Here is a 24570-nt window from a genome sequence, read left to right on the forward strand (position 1 = left end):
CTGCTATAGGTGATGGGTCTTTCTACTTCATGGGCCGATAAATCTTCAGCCATTAACAGAACTTTAGGCTGCTGGTGAATTAGAAAACAGACTTTGTGGAACTGAAACAGATTTAATGGTCAAGCATTAGAAATTCCCACAGAGGCCACAGAGGATACAACTCCTAGTAACTGCTTACCTTAGGTAGGAATAGGAACAAAAAAATCTCAAGAGCTTTTTAAATTTAATTAGTGATCCAAGATTCTTTCAGGCTGTATCTCCTTCCAAAGTGTTGCTGTGCCTCCAGCTCACATGTTCTGTTACTCCAGGGTTTATTTTAGGACCTGGAGAATCAGACTCAAGGCCTGTGTGAATGGTGGAGCCCCATTTTCATTTACAACAGGCCACACTCAGACACAATGAGCTTCCAACAACTGCAGCACCTGCTGCCCACCTGGGGAGAGAAGAGGGGTGGGACTCAGCTCTGAATCTTCTCCTCAAGCTCTGCAAAACACAGTGTTATGAGAGGTAGATGAGCAGCTTGGCAGTGAAAGTACAACAGCACATTTTGAATCTCTAAAGGAACATTTCTCCCCAAAAGACCACCCAAAGAGCGTGTGCTTTTCTTGGAAGATGCCTCTAAAGCTTTTACACTCCCTGAGTGCCTTAAGCACTATATGGTTGATTATTGGACTACAAAGCCTTTTCTAGTTACAAACATATTACAAATTAGACCTGTGCTCAACTCTGGCTTCTAAAACATTTGATTTCCTGGTTTTATTCGTAATGGTTTACTTGAGAAGGCAAAGGCACAACAGCAAAGCTAGAGAAATTTGTACAAACAATAAACAAGTCCCCCATGCTGATGTCCTGTGTCTTTCTCAAAGGTGAAGCCAGCTGTTTTTCATTTGGCAGCTGAGCAGTGTAATAAATCAATATGAAACAAGGGTAGATATTAAAAACTGTATTTCCCCCCCCTCCCCAACAGTTACATTTTTAGTGAAAAGATTAAACCACAAACAGTTCACTTTCCTTCTTAGCTGCTGAGGAGTGCCATGGATAGCCAGGGAGGATGAATGTCAGCACTGGGAGGCCACCACAGAGCAGCCAGAGTCACAGGGACCCCCTCAGTTAACACCGTGAGGGCTGCCCCCCTCTGCACCAAATTCACATCAAAGTGCTTCTTAGGCAACCAAGTCAAAATCTAGAGAATCCTCTGGGCTCATTCCTGGTTTATTTTAATAAAGAAATTTCTTATCTGGCCCCAACAAAAAGGGGTAAAAGATTTACTTTCACATAGAACTTTACAAAGCTGCAACTGAATTAAAAGGAGTATTTTCATAAATAGATGTACAGTTGCTCTCATTACACAGTATTTATTTGCTCAAGATAATTTCTTCCTTGTGCTCACAAGTCTATTCTTCCTTTTGCAGACAGTCCATGGTTTTTCTCCAGCTTTTCCCCCATTTCGAGACCACAACAGCATCCTGTCAGCAGAACTTCTGGCCATGAAAATGGTCATGTTCTCACAGTTAGATTCTAGAATTGTCACTGTAAATAATTAACAACCATAGGAAAAGAACCAGGAACAGTTAAATTGAGTTCAGCTTTAATAGATTCTGAAACATCTTGAAGTCAGTGCAACCCACAGCAAAATCCAGAAGTTTTGTAAAAACCACCTGCACACATGAGAGAAAATGAATTGCTTGGTTTTAGGCAGCAGTGCTGGAGACTTTGTGCAGATTCCTGAACAGTCAGTGCACCTCGGGAATTCCACTGCAGGTTTTTCAGTCTGTCAAGGTCTGTGTGTGTTTTAAGGCCCTGCAGCTACAGAGAGTGAAGCTGAGAGTGTCCCCTGTACACTCAGTGCTGGACAGCCTAATGCAGCACTGCTGCCTCCTGGAACAGTGCCTCAGGAACATGCTCTTATCCTAGGACCCAGAGAATTTCCCTATCACCCAACAGCTGCGAGGAGGGAAATCATGTACAATTTTTCAAGTGACTAGAAACTTCAGTTTATTAAAGCCCAGCACAAGCTGGATTTAAGTTAATGATCATTAATTGTTCCTAATGTGAGAGCTATTCTTGTGCAGCAGTCAAAGGGTTAAAGTGGAACTCTGCAGTATTTTAAACAAGTTCACATATTCTCTATACAAATTTGGCAAATTCGTGTCACAGCCTTAGATCTCATTCTTGCAATTCCTGCAAGAATTCCACCTCCAGCCCCTCTGTGGGAAGCAGAGAGAAGCCCCCGGGCAGCCAGGAGTGCCAGGGCTCGGGCACAGCCCCAGTGCCCACCAGGGCTGGGCATCCTCGGCCTCCAGCCCGGCCAGGTGGACTTCTTGAACCAAATCTGCTTTGACACATGCTCCCAAAAGAGCTCCAGGCCAGAGAGCAGCTGAGTATGGAAAAACTGATTGCATCAGAAACACTGCAGCCAAAAGGAAATCAAACCATGACTTCAAAGCCAATCAAAAAACCAAAACAACCCCCCAAAAGCAAGCGTTTATATGTGTGTAGATGTAATAAATATTGCAAAGCACATTTGTCTTTTCCCCCCCAAGTCAGTAAGTATGAAGAAATAACCAATGCACCAAAACATCAGCTTCCTGCAATGAAAACGTTGGAGTCAGCAAAATACCTGCAAGCCAGCTGAAGGGAAAGCTTTTGCATTGTCACCCAATCACAAGTTGCTTCCAGTTCTATGCAGCCAAATCAAACCCTCTTCAAATTCACAAGTTTGACCTAAATAAGCACCACAGCATGAAAAGCTTCTTTAGAAGTAGGATGTCAGGAGACTTTGTTTAAAATATAAAATAAAACGTGAGATAAAAGGTTTCCATTGGTCAAGTTTGAAAAATTGCCTTCCTTTATCCAACCACAGCCTGTCCCTTCGAGCCAACCACACCTTTAGGTTTGTCCTTAATGAACACAGCCCGGCTGAGTTGCAAAATCTGACAGGAATAGATGGCTGTGAGATGCATTCTGAGGGTTGGGCAAAGGGAAACAACATTACAAAGGAGAAGGAATACCAAGGAACAATTAGGGTGGGCAGAGGAACTTATTAATGCTCAGCCATCCTCCTCTATCTTCAGGAATCTCACTGTCCTCTCCAGTTCTGTGTTGTTCAGGTGTCCTGTAGTTACTGTCTTCTGTCTTCTGTCTCTGACCTGGAAAATGCCATCACAACATCCTCAGCACCTGCAACAACAATGGATACAGGAAATCTGTGCCATAATTACTTCCTTTAAAGAGCAGTGGAGAGAGGCAGTACCCAAAGTATCATTCTACACATCCATACAACCAACAGGAAAGCAAATGACAAACTAGGGAATGCCAAAAACACCACCACTGCTCGTCCCAGCCAGGTAAATGCTCAGCTCCACAGAATACTCTTCCAGGGCTTTGCAAAGTTCAAATTCAACTCAAGATGGAGCATCAGCATGCAAAATTCCTCCAGTCTTTTACCTGAAGCATATCAAGAAGCAAATCTCAGTTTTGTGCCCCAAGCAACTTCTGCCCATACACCTGCACACAAGGTAAAAGAGGACTAATAAAAATGCCTCATCTGGTCTCATTATATGAATTCCATTTCTCAGTTATCTAATCTGCTCTTCAGTTGCAATATAGCAGGAAAAGTGGTCAAAATGGTTGTAAATTCCCCTTGCTAATGTTCTTAAAAGCTAAATCAATGCTCCTGAAATGCAACTGCACTTACTTTTATAAATCTCACAATTTATTTGTTATATGTACTCAAAGGAGGAAATATTAAGGACCAAGCAGTAGTAGTTTGTTTTTCATATGTAGGGCCCTTATCTTATATAAAACTACATCAAAAACTGCTCTGATGCACCCTCTTGCCAGCATTCAGAAGCCCTGCAGACATCTCCCTTTTCATCTCCTGCACAAACTGTTTCTTCCTTGATCAAAACATAAATGATATATAGCACCAGGATCCAGCTTGGCAGTAACAAGCTGCCTTGTTGATTTTAAAACACGCAAGAACCACCAGCCCCTAAAGAAAAACAAGGATTTCACTTGCAAGGATTGTGACAAACCCTTCGATGCTGGAGAGGGCCAGCCCCACGCTGCAGCAGCAGGAGGCCAGGACCTCTGGCACGAGTGTCCCACGCCTCCTTTAAGGTGCAGGAGCACCTGGAGTCACCTGGCAACCACAGAGCCTCACCCAGCACAGGATCAGCTGCACTCCTTCACAGATGCTGACTGCTTTCCCGGGCTCTCCCCTTTCCAGTGTCAAAATGGGAACAAAATTCCTACAGGCTTCCTTGCAATCCCATGCAGGAAAGGAAGCTGCATCCCAGATAACCCCACAGCTCCGTGCTCCTGCCTGCCCTGACTGCCCAGAGGCCACTGAGGGCACGTGGCCACATCTGGAAGTGACTCCCAGAAAAAGAACATGGGAGAGATTTGTCCAGAAAAAGGTCATCCACATTTCTCAGCATAGAAGCAGGTTTTGTTCCAGCCCTGTCCTATAGCCCAAACTACCCAGAGCCAAAGGAAACCCAGCTAATGAGGCTGCTCATTAAGCAGTTCTCCAGTGCCCTGTACAGACACAAACAGTGCCAGAGAACAGAGCTGGCCCCTCTGTCTGCCCAAGGGAAAGCAGGGACCCAAGTACTGAGCAGCTGCTGCAGGCCCACTTGGCTCCCACAGCGGATGTTTTCTTACTAATCAAGTGAAATAATGTAAAAAGCAGAGCACAGGTTATGAAGTTAAGCTGCACACGGCCAAGAGCCTGTGACTGAGACAATGGGATGGTGAACCACGTCTGCTCGGAGCACATCCTTCACTGGGCTCTGCACTTCCAGCAATTAATGTACAGAACAATGACAAAGGCACACTTTCACCTGACCTGCACCTATACATACAGCTGCTCTCTCCACAGCTGTCCCTTTCCTGGGCACACATTTCTACCCTGAAACAGAGACTTACAACATACCCAGTGAACTATTCCCCATCTTTTATGAGCAAAACATTAATTGCCACAAACCTTTAGACATTCAGATACTTATCTCACTGTGTCTGCCTCACGCTTTCTCATTCTTCCTACAAATTAACAATAATTAACAGGTGGGCTTATGTCCTATCTTAGAAAGTAATAGTGACAATCTTACCCACTAACTTCCAAAAAAATCCCGTTGAGATTATGTTCCAATTGCAGCTCAGCTGTTTGAATTGCTGAATTTAGAGTTCTTTTACACCACTTGTTCTTCAGTCTTAGCAAGCCAAGATGAGCTGAAGGTCAAATGACTTTACTGCAGGGCACGGCTGCAGACGTGCCCTGAGCTCAGTGTCCCCAGCAAGGAGCTGGGCACAGAGAGATGAACCCAGCAGGGTACAGGCTGGATTGAAACCACACCACCTTAACACCACAGAAGATGCTGACACCTCTAACAGCTGCTGTTCTCAAGTGCTCTTTGAATGAGAAATAGATATGTACACCTGATTTGCTTGTAGTCACCTGCAGAATTAATTAAACCCCAAAAGCGTTTAGAGATCAGAAGGTTTAGCCTGTTGGGAATTTCTAAAGGCTGCCAAATTTAAAAAAAGAAATTCTTCACTTCACACAAGATCTTTGCATACATACATTTCTTCAACCACCTTCCAGCAATAATCTTCTAAACATTAACTCTTCCCTGAAATTCCCAGTATTATCATCCTAGTCTGGCATTCTAAAAATACACCACGCTCTGCTGAGAGCAGCAGCACACTAAAACAAGCCTTGTGTTCAACAAAATAGAAGTGCACGGAGCAGAGCTCGATCTCCATTCTCCATCAGCATCTGCCAAGCCCCGAGCACGGTCCCCTGGAGCCCCACAAGCAGCCTGGGGTGGTTTTGGTGCCCCACCACCCAGAGAACACGTCTCACCCAGCCAGGCACGTGTCTGCATCTCAGCCTTGCCCTCCCCATGGGACCAGCTTCCTCCAGAGCCAGCACGACACTCCTGTTGCTATAGGAACACCAGAGCTGCAATCACCAAGGTCTCAGCACAATTCCCATCTCGTGCTTCCTCCCTGCATTGCTTCCATCTCCAGAGCTGCCAGAGTAGCGCCTGCAGCGAGCCCAGGGCCAGCCCACCCTCTGGAAATGCACGGAGCCAGGGAACAGGGAATATGGGGCTTATGCAGGAGATGCTTCTGTGCACAGAACTTCCTGAGGGGCATTTTGCTTGTACTCAAAACTAGGTGAGAAAGCCTGATTTCATCAAGTGTGAGCTGTGCTAGCTCTTGCTGCAATGCAGGCAAGACCAATGGATGAACACCCCAGAACAGCTCAGGATTACATCCCCTCTCCAGCACACACACTGGTTGAACTGAGGTGCCTCAGGGTTCCTCAGTTATTCTTGGAGCCATAAAAACAAACAACAAACACGCCACAGATGTCAGCTAAAGAGCTCCTCGAGTAAAGAAAAACACCCTGGATTTTGCACTTTCATACAGGTGTTAACAATGATTGAAAAATAAAATGACATTAATATTAGACTCAATTATCATATCCCCTCTTCCAATAAAAATAAGCATAAAATGAAGGGGAGTCAGCCTTCAGGCTTGATTAAAAATTACAGAGATATTCTAAGATGCTTCTTGATCCAAATTAACTTCCATTGCTGGATCCTTAGACAACAAAGAGAGTCTCAAGGAGGAACTTTAAATGTCAGAGACATTGGTATGAGCAGTGGCTCATGGAGGGTTTATGGCACAAGCCTGAATTCAGCAGGGACAGTAGAAACTCCTTCCTGCAGTGCACTGCCACATCCTGACACAAGGGACACAGAGGCTGCAGTGACTCCCTGTGGGCAAACAACGGGGCTCAGCCAGAGCCACAGATCCTGACCAAAGCCACAGCAGGGGCACGCAGGGACAGGCTCAGCAGCCCTGCCCAGGTCACTGCTGCAGCCACAGGTGGAGGCACGGCTCACAACTGTACACCCCCACCCCCTACACCCTTGTCAAGAAAACCCCACAAACCAAAACAACCTTCCTGGAACTGCAGCCAGACTGCAGCACTTTAAGGGACACACAGGAACCTGCAGGTCCACAGCAAAGCTCTCAGAGTGCTCAGGCAACGACATCATTCTGGGTTTTGGGACAAAACGGGGATGTGAAGTTAGCTTTGTGCCTTTTGTGCCTGCTGGAGGAAAATGGCTCTAAAGATACATCAGGGACACCCTGTCCTACTGAGGAACAAAAGGCTGTGAAATCCACTGAAGTGCTAACCTGGTGTAAGTTACTCCCTAAATAACACCTCTTTTTGTTGTTGTGTAAGACGAGCTGTGTAAAGGAAAAAAGAAATCCTCCAGAGAAGATTCAATGAAAACAGAAAAGTAGGGAAGAAAATTCCTTTAAGCAATCTTGGAGCAACAGAACAGTGAGTGTGGGGACTTGCAGGGGTTTTCCAGCACCAGGCAATGCCATCTAGTGGAGATGGGATCTCCTTAGGGCGGCACATCCCACACCTATGCCATGGTATTCCCAGCTTCCAGGAATTCCACACTCAGCCCTTCCTGTTTCACCGACCCCAGGACACAGCAGAGGGCACGGGCAGCAGCAAGCAAGGAGCATTATCATCACTGACTGTGAGAAGCTGGAGAGATTTCTAAGAAAATCAAAGTCCTGAGCAATAAAGAAGCAATAAGCTGCTTCTGTCTGTAGAGCACACTACAGCTTCAGCACACTGTAGGTAGTATCTGTGTCCCCTGGCTGGACTTTTGATTTTATCACCTTTTCTTTGCCAAAGTGCAGGTAATTCAGCATTGATTTCACTGGGAAAAAATGTAACTTTTAAGGATAATGCTGAAAAATGCCAACTGCAGCTAAGTCTCTCTTAACTGAACATGTCTACCTCAGTTTTTGACAAGAAACAAGAAAATTCTCACTTTAGACTGGTAGAAAAGCTGTGTATTTTGGCTTAGAATTCTTCAAGCATATCCACCTCCATCAGCCCCCAGCTATGCAAGGAATGAGCACAGCAGCAAGTTTGTGCAGGTTGTGTTTGTAATGCATTTCTAGATGTCTCAGATCTATACTAAATTTCTGCTCAGATCTTTCTGGCACGAGTCTTACAATAGTCCTTCAATTCCAAACTGCACTTTATGAACATGATCTGGCACAAGGGCTGTGCAGGGGAGGGAGAGGAATCCAGTAAGAAACATTCAGGTTCAGAAGAGATTAGTGGACTCAGAGCAGCTCCACACAATTGTTTACCAAGACTTCTGCAAAGAATTAACAAAGCCAGCATATCCCGGCCTGCAGGATGGGTTTCAGCAGGTGGCAAACGATTCTGGAAGTCCAGGAGGCTGCAGGTGGTGTTTTCTGAGGCTGCTGGCCCAGGGGAAGCAGCTCCAGGGCACAGGAAGAGCACAGGGGGGCACTGGGGGAGCACAGGGGGCACTGGGCAGCACTGGGAGGGCACAGGGGGCACCGGGCAGCACTGGGAGGGCACTGGGCAGCACTGGGAGGGCACAGGGGGCCCTGGGCAGCACTGGGAGGGCACAGGGGGCCCTGGGCAGCACAGGGCAGCACTGGGAGGGCACTGGGCAGCACTGGGAGGGCACTGGGAGGGCACTGGGCAGCACTGGGAGGGCACGGGGGGCACTCACCCTGGTCGATGGAGTGCTGGGGCAGCTGGCTCAGCTGGGGGGCACTGAGGGGGCACTGGGCAGCACTGGGAGGGCACTGGGCAGCACTGGGAGGGCACTGGGCAGCACAGGGGGCACTGGGCAGCACTGGGAGGGCACTGGGGGCACAGGGGGCACTGGGCAGCACAGGGGGCACTGGGCAGCACTGGGAGGGCACAGGGGGCACTGGGCAGCACTGGGAGGGCACAGGGGGCAGTGGGAGGGCACAGGGGGCACTGGGCAGCACAGGGGGCACTGGGCAGCACTGGGAGGGCACGGGGGGCACTCACCCTGGTCGATGGAGTGCTGGGGCAGCTGGCTCAGCTGGGGGGCACTGAGGGGGCACTGGGCAGCACTGGGAGGGCACTGGGCAGCACTGGGAGGGCACTGGGCAGCACTGGGAGGGCACTGGGCAGCACTGGGAGGGCACGGGGGGCACTCACCCTGGTCGATGGAGTGCTGGGGCAGCTGGCTCAGCTGGCTGTTCACCACCCCCGCGTACGTGCGCAGGAACTCCTCCTCGCTGGCCGTCAGCTGCGGGCACAGGGGTGACAGAGGTGACACCTGAGCACCCAGCAAAGCAGAACCCACCCCAGCAGGCACCAGCTCCCAGGGACAGGCACACAGCACCTCTGCTCTGCTCCTCGCCACCTGCACCACCCCTGACTTGGGCACCTCGAGCACCAGCAAGGACACAGCAGCCAAGTGGGACATGATGAGCTCGTGGGCAGGTTCAGTGCCACCTTAAAACAGCTGCTTCGCTTGGCTCTTTTGCCAGTAATGAAGAACTTGAAGTCATTTATCTATATATGGCAGTTCCAGGCATCACAAGCTTTATCATATTTAAACAAAAATGAATTGTGTTTAAGTGATAACTGTCAGATCCAGGATGGCTCAAACAATTCAGCATTAACGCCAGACCATCACCTGCCCATCTCAACAAGCACTACTCCAGTTAGTCCAAAGTTTCCTGAAAACCCATGAAGGATGGGCTAGGAAGTGCATCTTACGTTTGATCCCATCTTCCTGAGCATGAGCAGCACTCTCACTTTCTGCTGAATGTACATCTCCTCCGGACTCTTTCCGGGGACGCCCTCACGGTTCATTCCCCTCCTGCCAGCTCCTGGATTTCCTGCAGATACAAAATCAGGAAAACACAAACTAGAACGGGCAATGGGGTCTAACAGGAAATAGAGGAAAAGTTTCATTTCCAAAATACCTGTTTTTCACCAGTGGGCAGATCACTGAATATCCTGGGAGAGGAAGGAATCACATCCTTCCCCAGAGAAACCCTTAAAAATGTCAGCAGCTAAACTGGGCCTACAAATGCAACTGAAACATTCACAGAGGCTCATGTTCACATTCCCACAGCTCATTATCTGTGGTTACGTTACTGCACGAGTAGAAAAGGAATTCTAAGAACCAGATGAAAGAATCACCCTGACAGAAGAGTCCGTGGTTTGGGGTTTTTTCCATAAATAAGCACAAGCAGAATGAAAACAGGATGCAGAATGCACAGCCATCAAGCCTGCAATGGCTAAACAAAAGCCGTGTGAAATCCAAACTCTTAAGTCTTCCCCCTCTTCTTCTTTTTTCCTTTATGTATCATATGAAAAGGCCACTGCATTACTGTAAAAGTTATTAAAATCTATGAAATGAATTTGGAGAGAAAGTAGAGCTAAGAGGAGCAGAGAAAGAGTATAGTTTACAAGCTGAGCTTTTGCTTCTTATTTTAATAAAAATAATTATGTTACGGAATAAACAGACCGTGCCATTGAAATTCTACAGCACAAAGCATGATTATACTTTATTATATGAGTATCTGGTAATTATTTAAGTTCCACAACAGGGTGTTTACCATGACAAAAAACCAAAACAACATTCAGGCATTCTCTTCAGCTACTCTTAAAAACCATCCTGAACCATGTTTATTAAGTCAGCAATAGCAAATACCTTAACCTGAAATGTAAAAAATAATGGTGCTTCAAATAACACACAATTCCAGCAGTGTCACAAACAGACCCAACCCCTGACCAGTGCTGGGTGGAGGAGAAATGCAACCCCTGACTGCCCTGAAGGGACCCACAAGGAAGATGGAGAGAGACTGTTTGCAGGAGCCTGGAGTGACAGCACGAGGGGGAATGGCTTCACACTCATCGAGAGTGGGTTTAGGTGGGATATTGGGAAGAAATTCTTCCCTGTGAGGCCCTGGCACAGGTGCCCAGAGCTGCCCCTGGATCCCTGGCAGTGCCCAGGGCCAGCCTGGGACAGTGGGAGGTGTCCCTGCCATGGCAGGGGTGGCACTGGATGGGCTTTGAGGTCCCTTCCCACCCAAACCATTCCATGCTCCCATGAGAGGATGGAGGTGTGAGCCAGCCACTCCTGCACCACACACACCTCAGAGAAGTGGCTCCAAAACAGGTCTTCAACCACTTTTCACTCCCAGAACTGGGTCTGGTCCTACACCAGCCTATAAATGTGATTTCCTGAACCTCAGTAATGAAGGGAACACACTACACAAGGGAGGGCTGTATCCCAGCAGGTTCAAACAGAGTTTTCCCAGTAATGCTGTCCTGCAGTCATTACCAACCTCTCCTCTCACTTCATTTCCATTATTACTTTTAAGGGAAAGTAATCTGGGTGTGGAAACCGTTTAAAATTACACAGAGGCCCTCCTGAGTGAGTCAGAAGTAATGCAAACTTCAGCAGCAGCTGCTGGGACAGGCTTTGCCACCCACATTACTGAGCATGGAGATAACAGCATTAAAAGTGAGAAAGATCCATCACCAGTCCTTCTTGAACATGTTTCAGTGGGAAGATCTGCATGGAGCTGATTTGCTATAGATGGCTCTGCTTGGAAACCTGCAGCCTGTGCAAGGTGATGGTTGTTGGGGTTTTTTATACAACCAGCAAACTGCTCTCTGAAGGGGGAATTAAACAATCCCATAATTTTGCCTAGTGTCCACTCAAGTAAGTAAATTGGATTGTGCCACTAGGTATATACTCCACAGTGCAACTTACTGAGTGCTAACAAGGGATGTCAATAGTAAGGCAATGAACAAAATAAGACAGTGAGCAAGAGACATTAAGTCATACACATCCAGAGACTGATAAAACAATAAACATTGATCAAGATATCCAGTCAGTCTGAAAGGCTGGGACTGGTTCTTAATATTATAAATACTTTTCAAAAAATATTGTACTTGAAAAGGGAAGCTGCTGTACTAGTAACCAATCAACCTAGGAAAGAAAAATCATGACAAGAAAAGCTGGAATGCAGGAAGACATCTACTGTTTAAAAATTAAACAAAGTGGATGGGATATCAGTAGGTGGCACCATCCACAAGCACCAAGAAAATGCCATGGCTGCCCCCATGCCAACGAGGAAGAGCCCACTTCAGCACTGCTCTGCACATCTGGTACTACCTAGTTTGGTTACTATTCATTGTTTTCCACCATAACTATCTTCTAGTTGTTTATTAATTTTCAAACTTTAAAAAGGGGTGATGGGAATTCCTATCTAAGCCTGGCTCTTCTGAAGTAACCTTCAGCCAAGATGGGTTTGTCATGAAGCCACCTATTTAACAGGAAGGATAAAAATCCTAAAGCCTGCCCATTCAGTGAATGCTTCACATAATTAGGAAGCAGCATGGGGGGAAAAAAGCACTCAATATGGCTCAAAAAATATGTACAGAGAGGTAAAACTAAGCTTTCAGAGCTTACACCACACAATTACACCACACAATTACCCTGCCACCACATCTCTTCCCACTCGATGACATCGAAGTGGAAAGACAAAGGTCAGACCCCAGCACATTCAAAAATGTGAATAAATCTCTGTGTTCTTGTTACATAAAGCTTTCAGAAGACACAGTTTAGGATGACAACATTACCCAGCATATGCTACATGAGAGAATTTCCAAACCCACATACAAAGCTGGTCCATGCCCAGAAAACAGCATGATTCACATTTGCAAATGAAGGACTGAAAAATCTTTTCAAAATACTTACCAACTTTGCTCTCTCCAGAAAGCTACATTAATGTGCTACACATTAATGTATGAAATGCTCCTTAAGCAGCATTTCCCTGCCCCCACAAATCTTTCTGGCTCATGGATGAGTGGTCACTGCCCCATCCCCAGACAACAAAACACCAGATTTCTCTGCCAACGTACCTGCTTCTAGAAACCACAGGAGATCAGATAATCCACGTGTGCAGTCCTGATCAGAGACTGGAGCTGGGAAAAATGTAGGAGGGAAGTGCCCTGTGAAAACAAATGAGCAAAGAATTACATGAACCCCAGGAAGGTCCTTAATTCAACACACCTTCACTCCCAGTCTGCTTTAGAACACGTTCTAGGTAAAATTCAAAAACTGCACCATTGTCTGGAGCTGTTAAACGTAAGGTCCTTTTTATGTTTAAAGTTTTTTAAAATCAAACCATTCTTCAGCTGCAAGACTGACCATACCAATGACATTCCCAATCACTTGAGAATGAATTGCATTCAAGCTTTGCATTCTTTGGGAAGCTTTCAGCACAAAACCCAACTGACCCATCCTGGCCTCAGCAAAGAAGTAATGGGATCTCAGCTGAATTTCTGGGAATGGTGTCCTGGATGGCTGGCACTGCAGGAAGAAAGGCCAAGGGCTGGTGAAGCCATAGAGAATGCACTATCAGATCTGGAACTGTCTCTCCAGGTAAGGGTGAGGCAGATGTGCAGAGCCAACAGGAACGTTTGGGCTGCCTGTGCTTACCTCTGGCAGCTAAAAATGGATCTACTTCCCAGTTTTCCATTCCCTTCTCACAAAGAAGACTGACCCGTGCATTTCAAAAGCTGCAGTGTTAGTCAGAAATGACTGAATTCTTCACTAAACTCTGTTAAAAGACTAAATGCTTCAAGCTTGTCCTGCATCCAACACACTGCAAATGGACATAATTGGGTCACCTAATTCTCCCTTATTTGCCAGGCACAGGCAATGAAATTTACTTCTCATTTATTTTTAAGATGATTCACATGACAGAATAATAAACAACAAAGATCTATATAGTACAGCCAACACTGCCAGCCCAGCTTTGCCAAAGCAACAATCTGAGTTTGAAAACACCCCCTCCCCTTCCCCAGCAGTACAGAAAGCTGTCCTGCAGTCCAGCACCTCCCTCCCCACGCTGCCTGCAGTGGGCTGGGTGAGGATCCCAGGAATTCCTTCAGCTCAGCAAGGCCCAACATGTGGACTGGGCAGAGCCAGGAACGCCTGACATCCCCATCTGTCTCCTTCCAAAGCCTGTCCTGGGCTGGGGAAGGCTGTGCAGCCCTGCCCTTGGCACACCAAGCACGAGCAGCACCTTCCCACTAAACCCTGTGGATTGAAGCTGCAGGCTCTGGCAAGGCAGGAAGCCAGAGATCAGAGGAAGCCAGACATGGCTTTGGAATGAGCAGGTGGAGGTACTTCTACACCTACAAACACCTGGGCTACTGTGCAAGGATATTACCCGAGTAATGAAACAGCTAAGTACCTCCAGTTTTCCCACTAGCATTAAGGGATACTTCCTCACATCTCCTCATTGTTACTTGTTCTGAAAACTCTCTAATGAAAATAAAATATATTTCTTCCCAAAAATGAATTAAAAGACCACAGTGGCTTTCTCTTCAATCACTGACCCCAGACACAACAGTACATAATGAAAAAATGCTGTAACTGCACTTAGCCTTCCCTTTTATTCTTTTTTCCTAACTAGGTTTAGAACACCAGCTTTGGGGTTTCACTTCAAAAAAATGTAGACAGGAGAAATCTGTACTCAATCTCAGTTTAACTTGTCTGTTTTACCAACAGATGGAAACAGCTCCTCAGGAAACTCAAGCCTCACCAGCAAGAACTGTTTTGACTGAACGCCTTCAGAAGAAGATTCCAACACACAGCAACTGAAAATTACGGATTTGTAACTGTATTTCCATCACTTCCACCTACACTGGTATGAATTCAAAACCTGGAAGGGACTTTCTGCTGGACAAAGCCACAGATCAGTTCATAATTAAGAACTTCTAAATTATTCTGACTCCCTATCATCTTTTTAAATAAACAAAAAATTCACATCTCAACAGAAAAACAGACATGCTAAAAAAAAAGCATCTTTATAAATTTTGCATAAATGAAGTTACTTAAGCATCCCATTCAGTTTTAAAGCCATGCTTATTAAATGCAATGAGAAAGCAACATGAGCTTTTGCTCCTTCAAATTTCATATTCCCCCCAACACTGTAGACCTCTGCAATGCTGAAATTCCTAATGACCACATTTTACTGCTATGGGAAAACAAAGTGCAATCTGCACAGCCTAAATTAAGGGGGAAGAAAATAAAAAGGCAGTAAGTGGTTGGAAAATGTAGTATTTTACATATTCAGTCTTAATAATTTAGGGTACTTAGAGCAGCCATCTGGCAAGTTCTTTAAAGCCTAAGTCACAGCTGACTACCTCTTTAATATCTTGTAGCATTTCCAGTTATAGCCAAAAGAAACCCAACAGGAGTTAGTTCAGCTACAATTTATTTTTTTCTTGAGTCTGACTGGTTCTGTTCAAGGCAGTGAAAACCCTCAATTAATGGGAAAGGATTATAAAGCTCAGCTAAGGAGTTATGGTGAATAAACCCGAGCACTGCAGGTTCCCTTTGCTCCACACGAGTGGAGTTCAGAGCAGCAGGAAGGGTCCCTTTGACTCTCTGATATCATTATCCAAGGTTAAGCCATTCCCCTCCACAGCTCCACCACAGAGCACTTCAGTGCTTAAGCATGGTCATACTGGGAAGCTTGGAAGTGCAAGGGGATGCTGCCCCTCATTTAAGCCTTGTTAATTTTCAAATGACATTTTTCAGAGAACAGTTAGAGCCCGAAAAACCTTCCAAGCTGGAGCCTGAAACCTGAAGTCAGGAACCAGTCTGCAAAAACCCTGCTACAAATTTCCCTCTAATTCATTCTGACTCATGACCTTCAGTCACAGGCAGCTGGAGACTGGATTAATTCCCATCTCCAGAGGGATACAATGAAGAATTCATAACAGCTACCTATTTATAGGTGAACAGTATGAACTGAAATATTTAATACAGGCTTTTTTTGTCTTCGTTTCTATGTTCAGTGCTGCCTTTTAGCTGACTTCAGAATCTGAACCCAGTGTCAGATTTAGGTCAATTTACTGCTGGAACTCCCAGAGGTGGAGGTTCACATCTCTTAAATGTTAGATTTAAATTTTTAACGAAACACTACAGTCTCCTTCTTGAAGGAGGACAGGAAACAGCCCCAAACACTGCCATTTATTCATGAAACATTTATGAACACAAGCAGGGGTTTTTCTCCCTGGTGCTGGAACACCTTTCAGAGCTTCAAAATGGACTTCAAAAGTAGCAATGAAGTGCATTCCATAGAGCTTCCCAATATACCAAAACAGTTCTTACATCAATGCTCAAGCTGACCTAAAAAATAAATTTTAAAAATCCAACTATCATAATCATCACTTTAATGAAATTAAAATTTGCCTCCTGACCTTCAGGCACACACAAACCAGACGATTTCCCCCCTGTTCCCTGAAGGACAAGACACCTCTCACATCTCATACAGTTAAAAGAGGCAGCACAGGGTTTTAGGTAGCTCACGTCAGTCAACTTGAAGCCTCTGAAATTAAACGTAGTAACAGCAACAAAACCTGAAAAAAAGCCTTTCACTTCACAAAGGTATTCACACTTCAAAGATGAACGTGTCAAAAATTCTTTAAAAAGTGACACCACTTTATAAAGAGCAGTTCATACACAAATTGCATCCCAGTCCAAGAGACAGTTCCAGCAGAATGCACCAATACTTTACTCACGATGGTCACCAACAGCTGGATGGGCACTGCTGCTCTCCTCCCAGCCAGGGGCGTCTTTCACAGAGGCTCAGGCACCTCTTCTTCTATTTAAAACAAAGCTACAAATCTTCTAGGCAGGAAATTGGGCACTAATGACAGATAGCCAACGATTTAATTAGCAGGTATCCCACTGAAGAATTACTGCTAAAAAGTGTTCAGCATCCATCATTAAAACAGAACAGTACTTCCAAGCTTTGTATGCATCTATCTGTAAATATTTATATTCAGAAATATTTTATTTCAGGAATTTCTGGAGAAAATTTCAGTGCCATTTCTGGAGTCAAACTCCCTGTGCTGGAGTGACCAACTTCTCCAGCCCAAGCACACAGTGCTGGGTGCATTTAACCTGAAATGGCAGAGAGCACACGTGGTGGCACAGAAAGGCTTCCTTTCCACTGTGTGTGTACATATATCTAAGTATTTTATAGATCTATATTTATGAGCATTTCTCTGGTACTCATCAACACAGGATCTACAACAGCCAGGTATTAATGAGAGCTCTCAATGTGCTGCCCTGTAATTTTTACTGACATCTGAACATCATTATTGCCAGGTCACAGACATTTCACATTGCAAATGCCTATAAATCTGTTATAGATGAAAGATTATGGCTAACTAGATTTTTTTAGAAGTAATTAAAATGTGAACTGCTATTAGGTTGGTGACTATTTAGCATTTTAGTATTTTGCAGGAGTGTATCAAAGTACATAGTTAGGACCAGATACTCTCAGATTAATAGTTCTTTACTACCAAAATTGTGTAACCATTGGACAGCAACATGAAATAGTGCTTTGGCCTCTTACATCAATAAAATTTGCTGTAAAATGTGACAAACACAGCCTTTATGTCTCCTAGTTATCTTGCCTCTTTAGGAAAAAAAACCCCAAACTTCTGTGCTGCTTTCCCCATGGATGCTCTGAATAATGAAAAAAGGCAAAGAAGAGGTTTCAGTTCTCAATCAAGGTTTAATTTTCAAAACCATTTAAAGAGAGCTCTTGATGTGAGTTGAACTAAGAATTAATGGCCCTTTATCTAATGTGGCCACATGCCACAATCACCAGAACACAAACTCTGCCTCCTCAGTGATCCCTGAGCAGCAGCAATGCTCCTGGATAACACAGGCAAGAAACTTCTGCTCCTAAGCCCTTCATCAAATAATAATCCACAAGACTTTTCCTAGGTAGTGTTCCATAGGCTGGTCTCAGTAGAGTATGCCAAGCATGCCAGCTTCTCTCTTCTCTGAACGACTTACTAGAAACAAAAAGCACAAGAAAAGGATTTTTGTTCCTTTCTTAGGTCACCAAACAAGACTGTGCTGCAAAGATATCTGATGGACAGAGGGGGGAGGAAGGAAAAAAGTCCTTGTCAGTTTTAAGAGAGGACTTTTAACATTCACTAATTTAAAACAAATTCCTAATTACATATCAATTTTACCATGGACATTTTGCTTTCCCTATGTTTTGGCCAAGTGGGATTGCAAGGAAGGAAATCTTGCCTTCAAGAGACTTCGTATTTCTCAGGAAAATGGATGCAATTTCCTTCCTGCCTAGCCACAATTCTGAATGTTACCTTAATTCTGTGAGCTGTGAACTGTGACATAAAGCTGCAGGTCAGTGGTCTGACAGCTGAAGAGTCCCTTCAGCACTGAACAAACACACTGGGCTGGAGAGAAAGAACCCAGGGACTGCAGGGCCTGAGGGGTCCCAGCGAGTCCCCATCAGTCCTGGGAGTGAGTAACTCCTGAGCACAAAGGAACAACCACAGGCCAGACACAACACACGTATGTTAAAGGCAACCACATGTAAAAATATTAATTTAGATTAATCAAACTGCAATACATAACGATAGTAACAACAGGAGTCAGCCCAGAGACCACTCACAACAAAGCTCGAGAGTGGCTGAGTCTTACACAAGTTAAAACCACTGCAAGATCCCAGCTCACTGCAGGAAGGTCCCAGGAGCAGGACTGCACCCAGCCACCACCAATTTAAGGCAGAATGGACAAAGAGAATGACTGGAAGAGCAGCCAGATTTCTGCCAAACCATGAGCACAATTAGATACACCACTATTATGGTTAGCTGCTCAACAAACAGTTACATCTAAAACTGCAGACACCAAGAGCAATGAAATGAATACGTGAAAAACAAGGGGCCAAAACTGTGGTGCCTCACATGTGCTGTTTCACACAAAGTGCCTTATTTAAAGATTAAAACGTATTTTGTAAAAGTTAGTGAACTAAGAATCTTGACAGTGAAACAGTAAGAGAATGGTTGCAGCTTGATGTGAATTGTGAAAGGCTTATTTTACCAAGTTCATTGTAGCTGCTGACCAGGATTTCAGCAATAAAAAGTTCTGTTTAGCAAAACCTGATGTTTCTGACCTCTGAAGTTAAGCAAAACCTTTCACGAATTCCACGTAAACCAACGAGTATTATTTGGCATCTACAGACATTCCTGAGAAAAGGCAGCTAAGAAGATGTGAATGCTCCTATTTTTCTCAATTTGGCATCAACTCTTGAAGCTAATTATATTATAAGTGTTATTGCTGATTGGTTTTGCATAAACATTCAGTTAACTATGTTTATCTTGAAGTCTGATATTGCTTCCCCTGACCAACTGAGCAAGTTGCCAAGGCACAAAGAAATTTCCAGTTTTCCACATAAGGTCCAACACACTCAAAGTTAGGAAATGCCATTAAAATGACATTAAAATGGCAACAGGCACCAGAGATCCCTGCAGCTGCACTATCCCCTCCTCAGTTCTACAAAAAACCTTCCTTCAGTAGTTCACCTTAAGCTGTTTCAGGATTTATATTCCTCCTTTACAGCAATTCTGCTGTAAAAATTTAGGTCACATTTCCTTTAAGGGTGCACGTCCATGTGTACTTATTTAAAGCTCAAGGAAATTAATTAAAAGCTCCTCACTGACTTCACTGTGCATTGAATCAGGACCTGGATGAGTTCAGAGGCAAAACAATTACACTTTAATTAAACATCTCCACCTTCATGTGAAGTAGTCAACTAATTTTATGGAAGGATAAACTGAGTCAGAAGGTTTCTGAGCTTGGTCATGGTCATAAACAGAGTTGATTACCTAAGTTGTGTCCATATTTTTTAGCTGTCCTCATAACACAGAGAAAATGGACTTGGTGAAAAATCAATTAAATTCTTGGTTTTTGTATTTGCATGGAATAAAACAGAACATCCTGAAACAAGTGCAATGGTTGTACAAATTTACTGACTCCACCTCTGTTTCCCAATCAGTAGCTCATTTAGTCAGTCACAGGAATTCCAATAGTGCAAGAAGTTGAAATTATTAGGGGTTTTTTTATATTTTTAGGCTGTTTTGTTTGTTTTTAAATAGCATTAATGATTATATCTATATTATTTTTGAAAACAGAAATAGGCTTGGCAGATTTGATGCTTGTAAAACCTTGGATGTATTTACTGAAAAGCAAGAAGTATGACTCCACTTTCTGAATTCAGACTGACATTTAAGCCATACAGAAGCTCTGTAAAATTCTGTCAGATCACCAGCAGTGAGCAGGAAGAAGAATGAGCTTTCCTCACTTCTTTGAGCATTTGTTATATAATGCTTCCTCAATACTAAGGCTGAAAATAAATCTGAGAGTCAGGAGAGTGTTCTCCTCATTCTAGTACTAACTAATGGGTTTTGGTTAATTTGCTCATTTTTGATTTCTTCTCACCTCTAGTTTTGCTCCCTCTGCTCTAGCTGCACTCTCATGCCAATGAGAAGCTCATGCAGAGGGCACAGCTCTTCAAAGGGAAAAAGAACTGTAAGAGTTCTCCATTCTCAGAGATGTAACACTGAACAAAGTGGTTTGGGGTTTTTTCCCTAAATAAAGTTACTTGGTAGAAAGTTTTCAGCACATTTCAAACCTGTTTACGTATCATTTCTCCCTTGTACTTAGAAGCAGGACCATTAAACTACCAACACTGGATGTGGTGACAATGTTTTTGTTCCAATAATTTGTATCTTGGGTGCACGTCACCATCAAAACTGGGACTAGTCACACAATAGCTTTAGGGGAGAACATAAACATTTGGCACATTTGGCAGGATTGCAATTTTCCCAATCACTTCTGCACTATATGCCTGATGGTGTGGTGCAGCTGTAACAGCTGCCTCTGTCCTTGCTGCATTTCAGCAGGAAATCCAATCTGTTGACAGCTTGCAGTAAAAAGAAGGACAGTTTTGCCTGTGTGTGTATGGAAATATTTCTGATACCAAATCCTTTTTATTTTTTTTTTTAAATTCTCCTGGAAGTTTCTCCCAGCATCCCCAACAGCAGCCTCCAAAAGCCTATTGCCTTTCTGTGCACAGCACTTGGGTGGATGTTTGATGCTTCAAACTAGGTCAGATGCTCAGGAGGGTGCTTTGTAGTCAACAACCAACTTAGGAAGTGAAATACGTGGTGAAAAACATACATGTTTGTGTTGGTTACAGATGACAAACATTTTGGAGAGGAAAAACTTATATTAAACACATATAAATAGATGTATTTCTGACAAGCTCTTTCCTAGGCAAAGCATCAACCTTGAACAGCTTAACTATCTTGAACAGCTTAACCACATCAGGCACTTTTAGGTGTTAGCTCTGTTTGCCCATATGCAACTGAAGGATGATTTTTAATTTTTGGCAGCAGATACGTATCACAGTCATTGTTAGTAATTACAAAATCTAGGTTTTATTTCCGTTCACTTTTGGTTTTGTTTAGAAAACAATACAAATTGTTTTGGAAACGTCCCTCTCCTCTTGCAAAGTGAAGCATTCTCCAACCCTGGATGGGGGAAAGGATGGAGGGGAACAGAAAGTCATGCAGCCACAGATTTCCCATAAAACTGGGGTTCAGAACTTGCTTTCCCAAACACTCACAGGACGTTCTGTCCGTGCCATGAGCACTGATTTGCTCAGACAGGGACAGGGGCTCCCGTTCACTGTGAGCCACAGCCCTCCCTGCCAGGGCAGCCCCAGCTCTGCTGATGGCACAGGGACTGGCACAGGGACTCCTGCCAGCCCAGGGGATGGCTTCCCTGCTGAAAATGTCACTGTACTCCCCACCTGGATGTCAAGAAGAATCCTCTTCTGCCCTTTGAAGAAGAAGCACTTTTCTGCCCTGTGTAACTTTTCCATAACTTGTTGCAAGGCTTGCAATGAACTAAAAGAGAAAACTGCTTTAAAGCAAATTTGGGTCCAGCCCATTACCAATTAAGTTTTTCAAAATGGCCTTTGCTCCTGCATTTGTTCAGTCCTACACACTTCTTCATAAATTTATTATTTCTATGTACCACATCAACTAGGACAGCACACAGATCCCCAACAACTCTAAATTACCCTGAGGGAGCTGCCAGTTTCTCTCAAGATGCCAAAGATACAATAACTGAGGATGCTTTTTCAGCTAAGGGCAAAGTGAAGCAACAGAAATGTATCTGAAGTACACCTGTCACCATTTTCCAGATTAATCTGTTTGTCAAGGCAAAAGTAGCTTATAACTTGGTAAGAAAACCAGCCTGTATTTTTAAAAGAGTAATATGTAGCTTTCTGTATGCTCCCTCACCTTGAATACCTGTACTTTCAGAATAAACCCCACTGAAGTACATGTTTAGCCTCATTTTTTCACCATTTATATAGAGGTTCTCCTTCAGCAGGCTATTTCACATCACACATGAACTCCAAAGATAACCAAGGCCAAAAGAAATTGAAAGCCTGTGAGTTAAGCAGCCAAAAAAAATAGGATTTTGTAAATGTATTTAAAAATATGTTCTTAAATTCTCTCTAATGATGCCTCTCACCATACTGGAGCCACCTTAGCCCAGGACTGTGAACTAGCACACCTAACTTGCCTCCAAAGTCTGCTGGAGTTGGGCGTTTCGTTTCTTTTTTTAAATCCTCACATCTGCAGAATGTCTCACGCTCATCTCACAGAGCATCAAAGCTCATCCTGTTCAACATGCCAAGATGAGGAATGGACAAATAAAAGATGATATACAACAGAGCAAAATAGCCTCTTCTTGAAGAGAAAGCAAACCCGAGTCTGTGAGGCAAACATGCCCTGATGAAGCAGACCTGGATGTTGAGCAGAAACGAGGATCACGTCCCATCTGTCTCTGATACATTCTGATCCAGAGGGTGATGCTGTCCCTCTCTCACGTATCTTCCCAACAGGTAAAAAACTAACGTGTGCCAACAAATACCGTCCATGTAAACTGAAAGTTACCGAGCGCTGCCTCAGAGGCTCCAGAAACCCAATTTTAGCCAATGTAGGATTACCCCCGAGGGAAGCCCTTTACTAAACGCTGTCCGAGAGGCGTGTTGGCAGGCGAGGGCCGGGATGCCGAGAGCATCGCGGGCACACGGGGCTGCCCCGAGCCGGCCGGGCAGACCCATCGCTGGTGGCACCTGCCGCCCCTGCCCGGGCCCCGGCGCACCCTCGGCAGCTCCCCCGGGAACGGCTCCAGCAGCCGCAGCAGCGCAGCCGTGCCCAGGGCGGGACACCGGGAACAGGGCGCCTCGTGACGCAAGGGGCGATGCCAGAAAATGAAAAAGGCACCTCCGGTACCTGCGCCGCGGGGCCGGGGCCTGCCAGGGGCCGGGCAGCGGCGGCGGCGCCGGCGGGGCGGCAGCGCGGAGCGGGGAGGCCCGGCCGGCGGAGCGGAGCCGGCCCGGAGCGGAGCCGGCCCGGGCGAGCGCCTTTGTTCGCGGCCGCGCACAAAGGGCACCGCGCTCACCTGGTGCGGGGCCGGCGGCCCCGGCGCTCCGGCGGCTCGGGCGGCGGCGGGGCGCGCTCGGCACGGGCGGGCGAGAGCAGCGGAGCGGAGCGGAGCGGAGCGGAGCCGCCGCCTCCTCCTCCTCCTCCTCCGTCGTGAGTCACCGCGGCGGCCCGAGGGAGGTGCCTGGGCGGCTCCGGGGGAGGGACCCGCCGCGTCCCGGCGCCCAGGGCAGCGGCGGCGCCGCAGGCAGCACCGAGAGCCGGCCGGGAGGAAGGGGCGGGCCGGGGCAGGGCCGGGCCGGGGAAGGGGCGGGCAGCGCCGGGGAAGGGGCGCGCCCGCGGGGCTCCGGCCGCCGGAGCCTCTCCGCCGGAACACACCGGCACGCACTCACCTGAGGAACACCGTCTGGAGGGCCGCGGTGCCGAGGTCCCGGCGCTCCTGCTGTCCCCTCCCGGGCCGCCCGGGATCCATCGCAGCAGGGCGCGGGGCCGCTGCTCAGGAACACTGCGCTAAGAAAGTTAAAGACACTGCAACGTCCAGTACAGCTTGAGCCAATTCAGCCAGTACAGAAAATGCCAACCTCCAACTAGAATAAGTGGTCATTTGGTCATTGAAGCACTCAAAAATAAAAGTAATGCTTCACCTACATTGACTGAAGAAGAGTAAAATCCCAGTGAACACAGAGAGGAATTAATTAAAAACCAAAGAAGACAGAAGCCACCAAAGGCTCTTCACCCTGCTCCATCACTCATCTGCATTATGGTTTCCCACTAGGTTAACAGTATACAGGGTGCATTGGTGAGGCCAGCAAGGTAAGTACAAAATTCCTGGAGATGAAAATGCTTTGTGAACCAAGTGTTATTTAGTAAAATGCCTCTGTTTTCCACTCGATATTTAACTTAATTGCATAAAGATAGTCACAGTAATGAAATAGGTGGCACTTCCTTTAACAGCTTGATACTTAATGACATCAAAGCCCGATGCCACTGAAATCCAAACCCCACTGCCAGCTAATGAAGGGCTTAACATGAAAGCCTCTGCAAAGAGCAAACCCAAGCCTCTGACAGGAACAGGAATGGTGCAAATGTGCTGGGATCTGAGATCACTGGCACATACCCACAGCACAGCAGGCAGTAATGATTATTAATTATTTAAGAAAAGAACATAAGAGCTCCAGCATAAGCTGAAAAAAATATGCAGAAGCATTGCACTGGGATCCTCCAGTTGGATTACTGTTAATTAGCACAGTACATGAGTCTGAGGGAAAGATCTAAAAGCATCTTATGCTAGTGGGAGCATATAATTAAGCCATCATTTGCATCCTTGCAAT

General features: G+C 45.5%; 1 protein-coding gene across 2 annotated transcripts; it reads right to left on the minus strand.

Annotated features, from left to right (window-relative positions):
- Positions 1-928: 928 nt before the first annotated feature.
- On the minus strand, positions 929-23491 carry CTNNBIP1 (catenin beta interacting protein 1). Of its 2 annotated transcripts, none has more exons than XM_053962570.1 (5): positions 23259-23491; positions 12794-12883; positions 9629-9750; positions 9062-9152; positions 929-3180 (listed from the first exon to the last, which is right to left on the minus strand). In XM_053962570.1, the coding sequence occupies exons 3-5, from the start codon at positions 9722-9724 to the stop codon at positions 3122-3124; spliced, it is 246 nt and encodes an 81-aa protein (XP_053818545.1). In that variant the 5' UTR covers positions 9725-9750; positions 12794-12883; positions 23259-23491; the 3' UTR covers positions 929-3121. The 2 variants fall into 2 exon arrangements, with proteins under 2 accessions (XP_053818545.1, XP_053818544.1); XM_053962569.1 differs by lacking the exon at positions 23259-23491 and adding an exon at positions 23090-23107 and having other exon boundaries at positions 929-3149.
- Positions 23492-24570: the final 1079 nt, after the last annotated feature.

Source organism: Vidua chalybeata, chromosome 22, assembly GCF_026979565.1.
Source record: "Vidua chalybeata isolate OUT-0048 chromosome 22, bVidCha1 merged haplotype, whole genome shotgun sequence".
In the NCBI taxonomy this organism is placed as follows: Eukaryota; Metazoa; Chordata; class Aves; order Passeriformes; family Viduidae; genus Vidua; species Vidua chalybeata.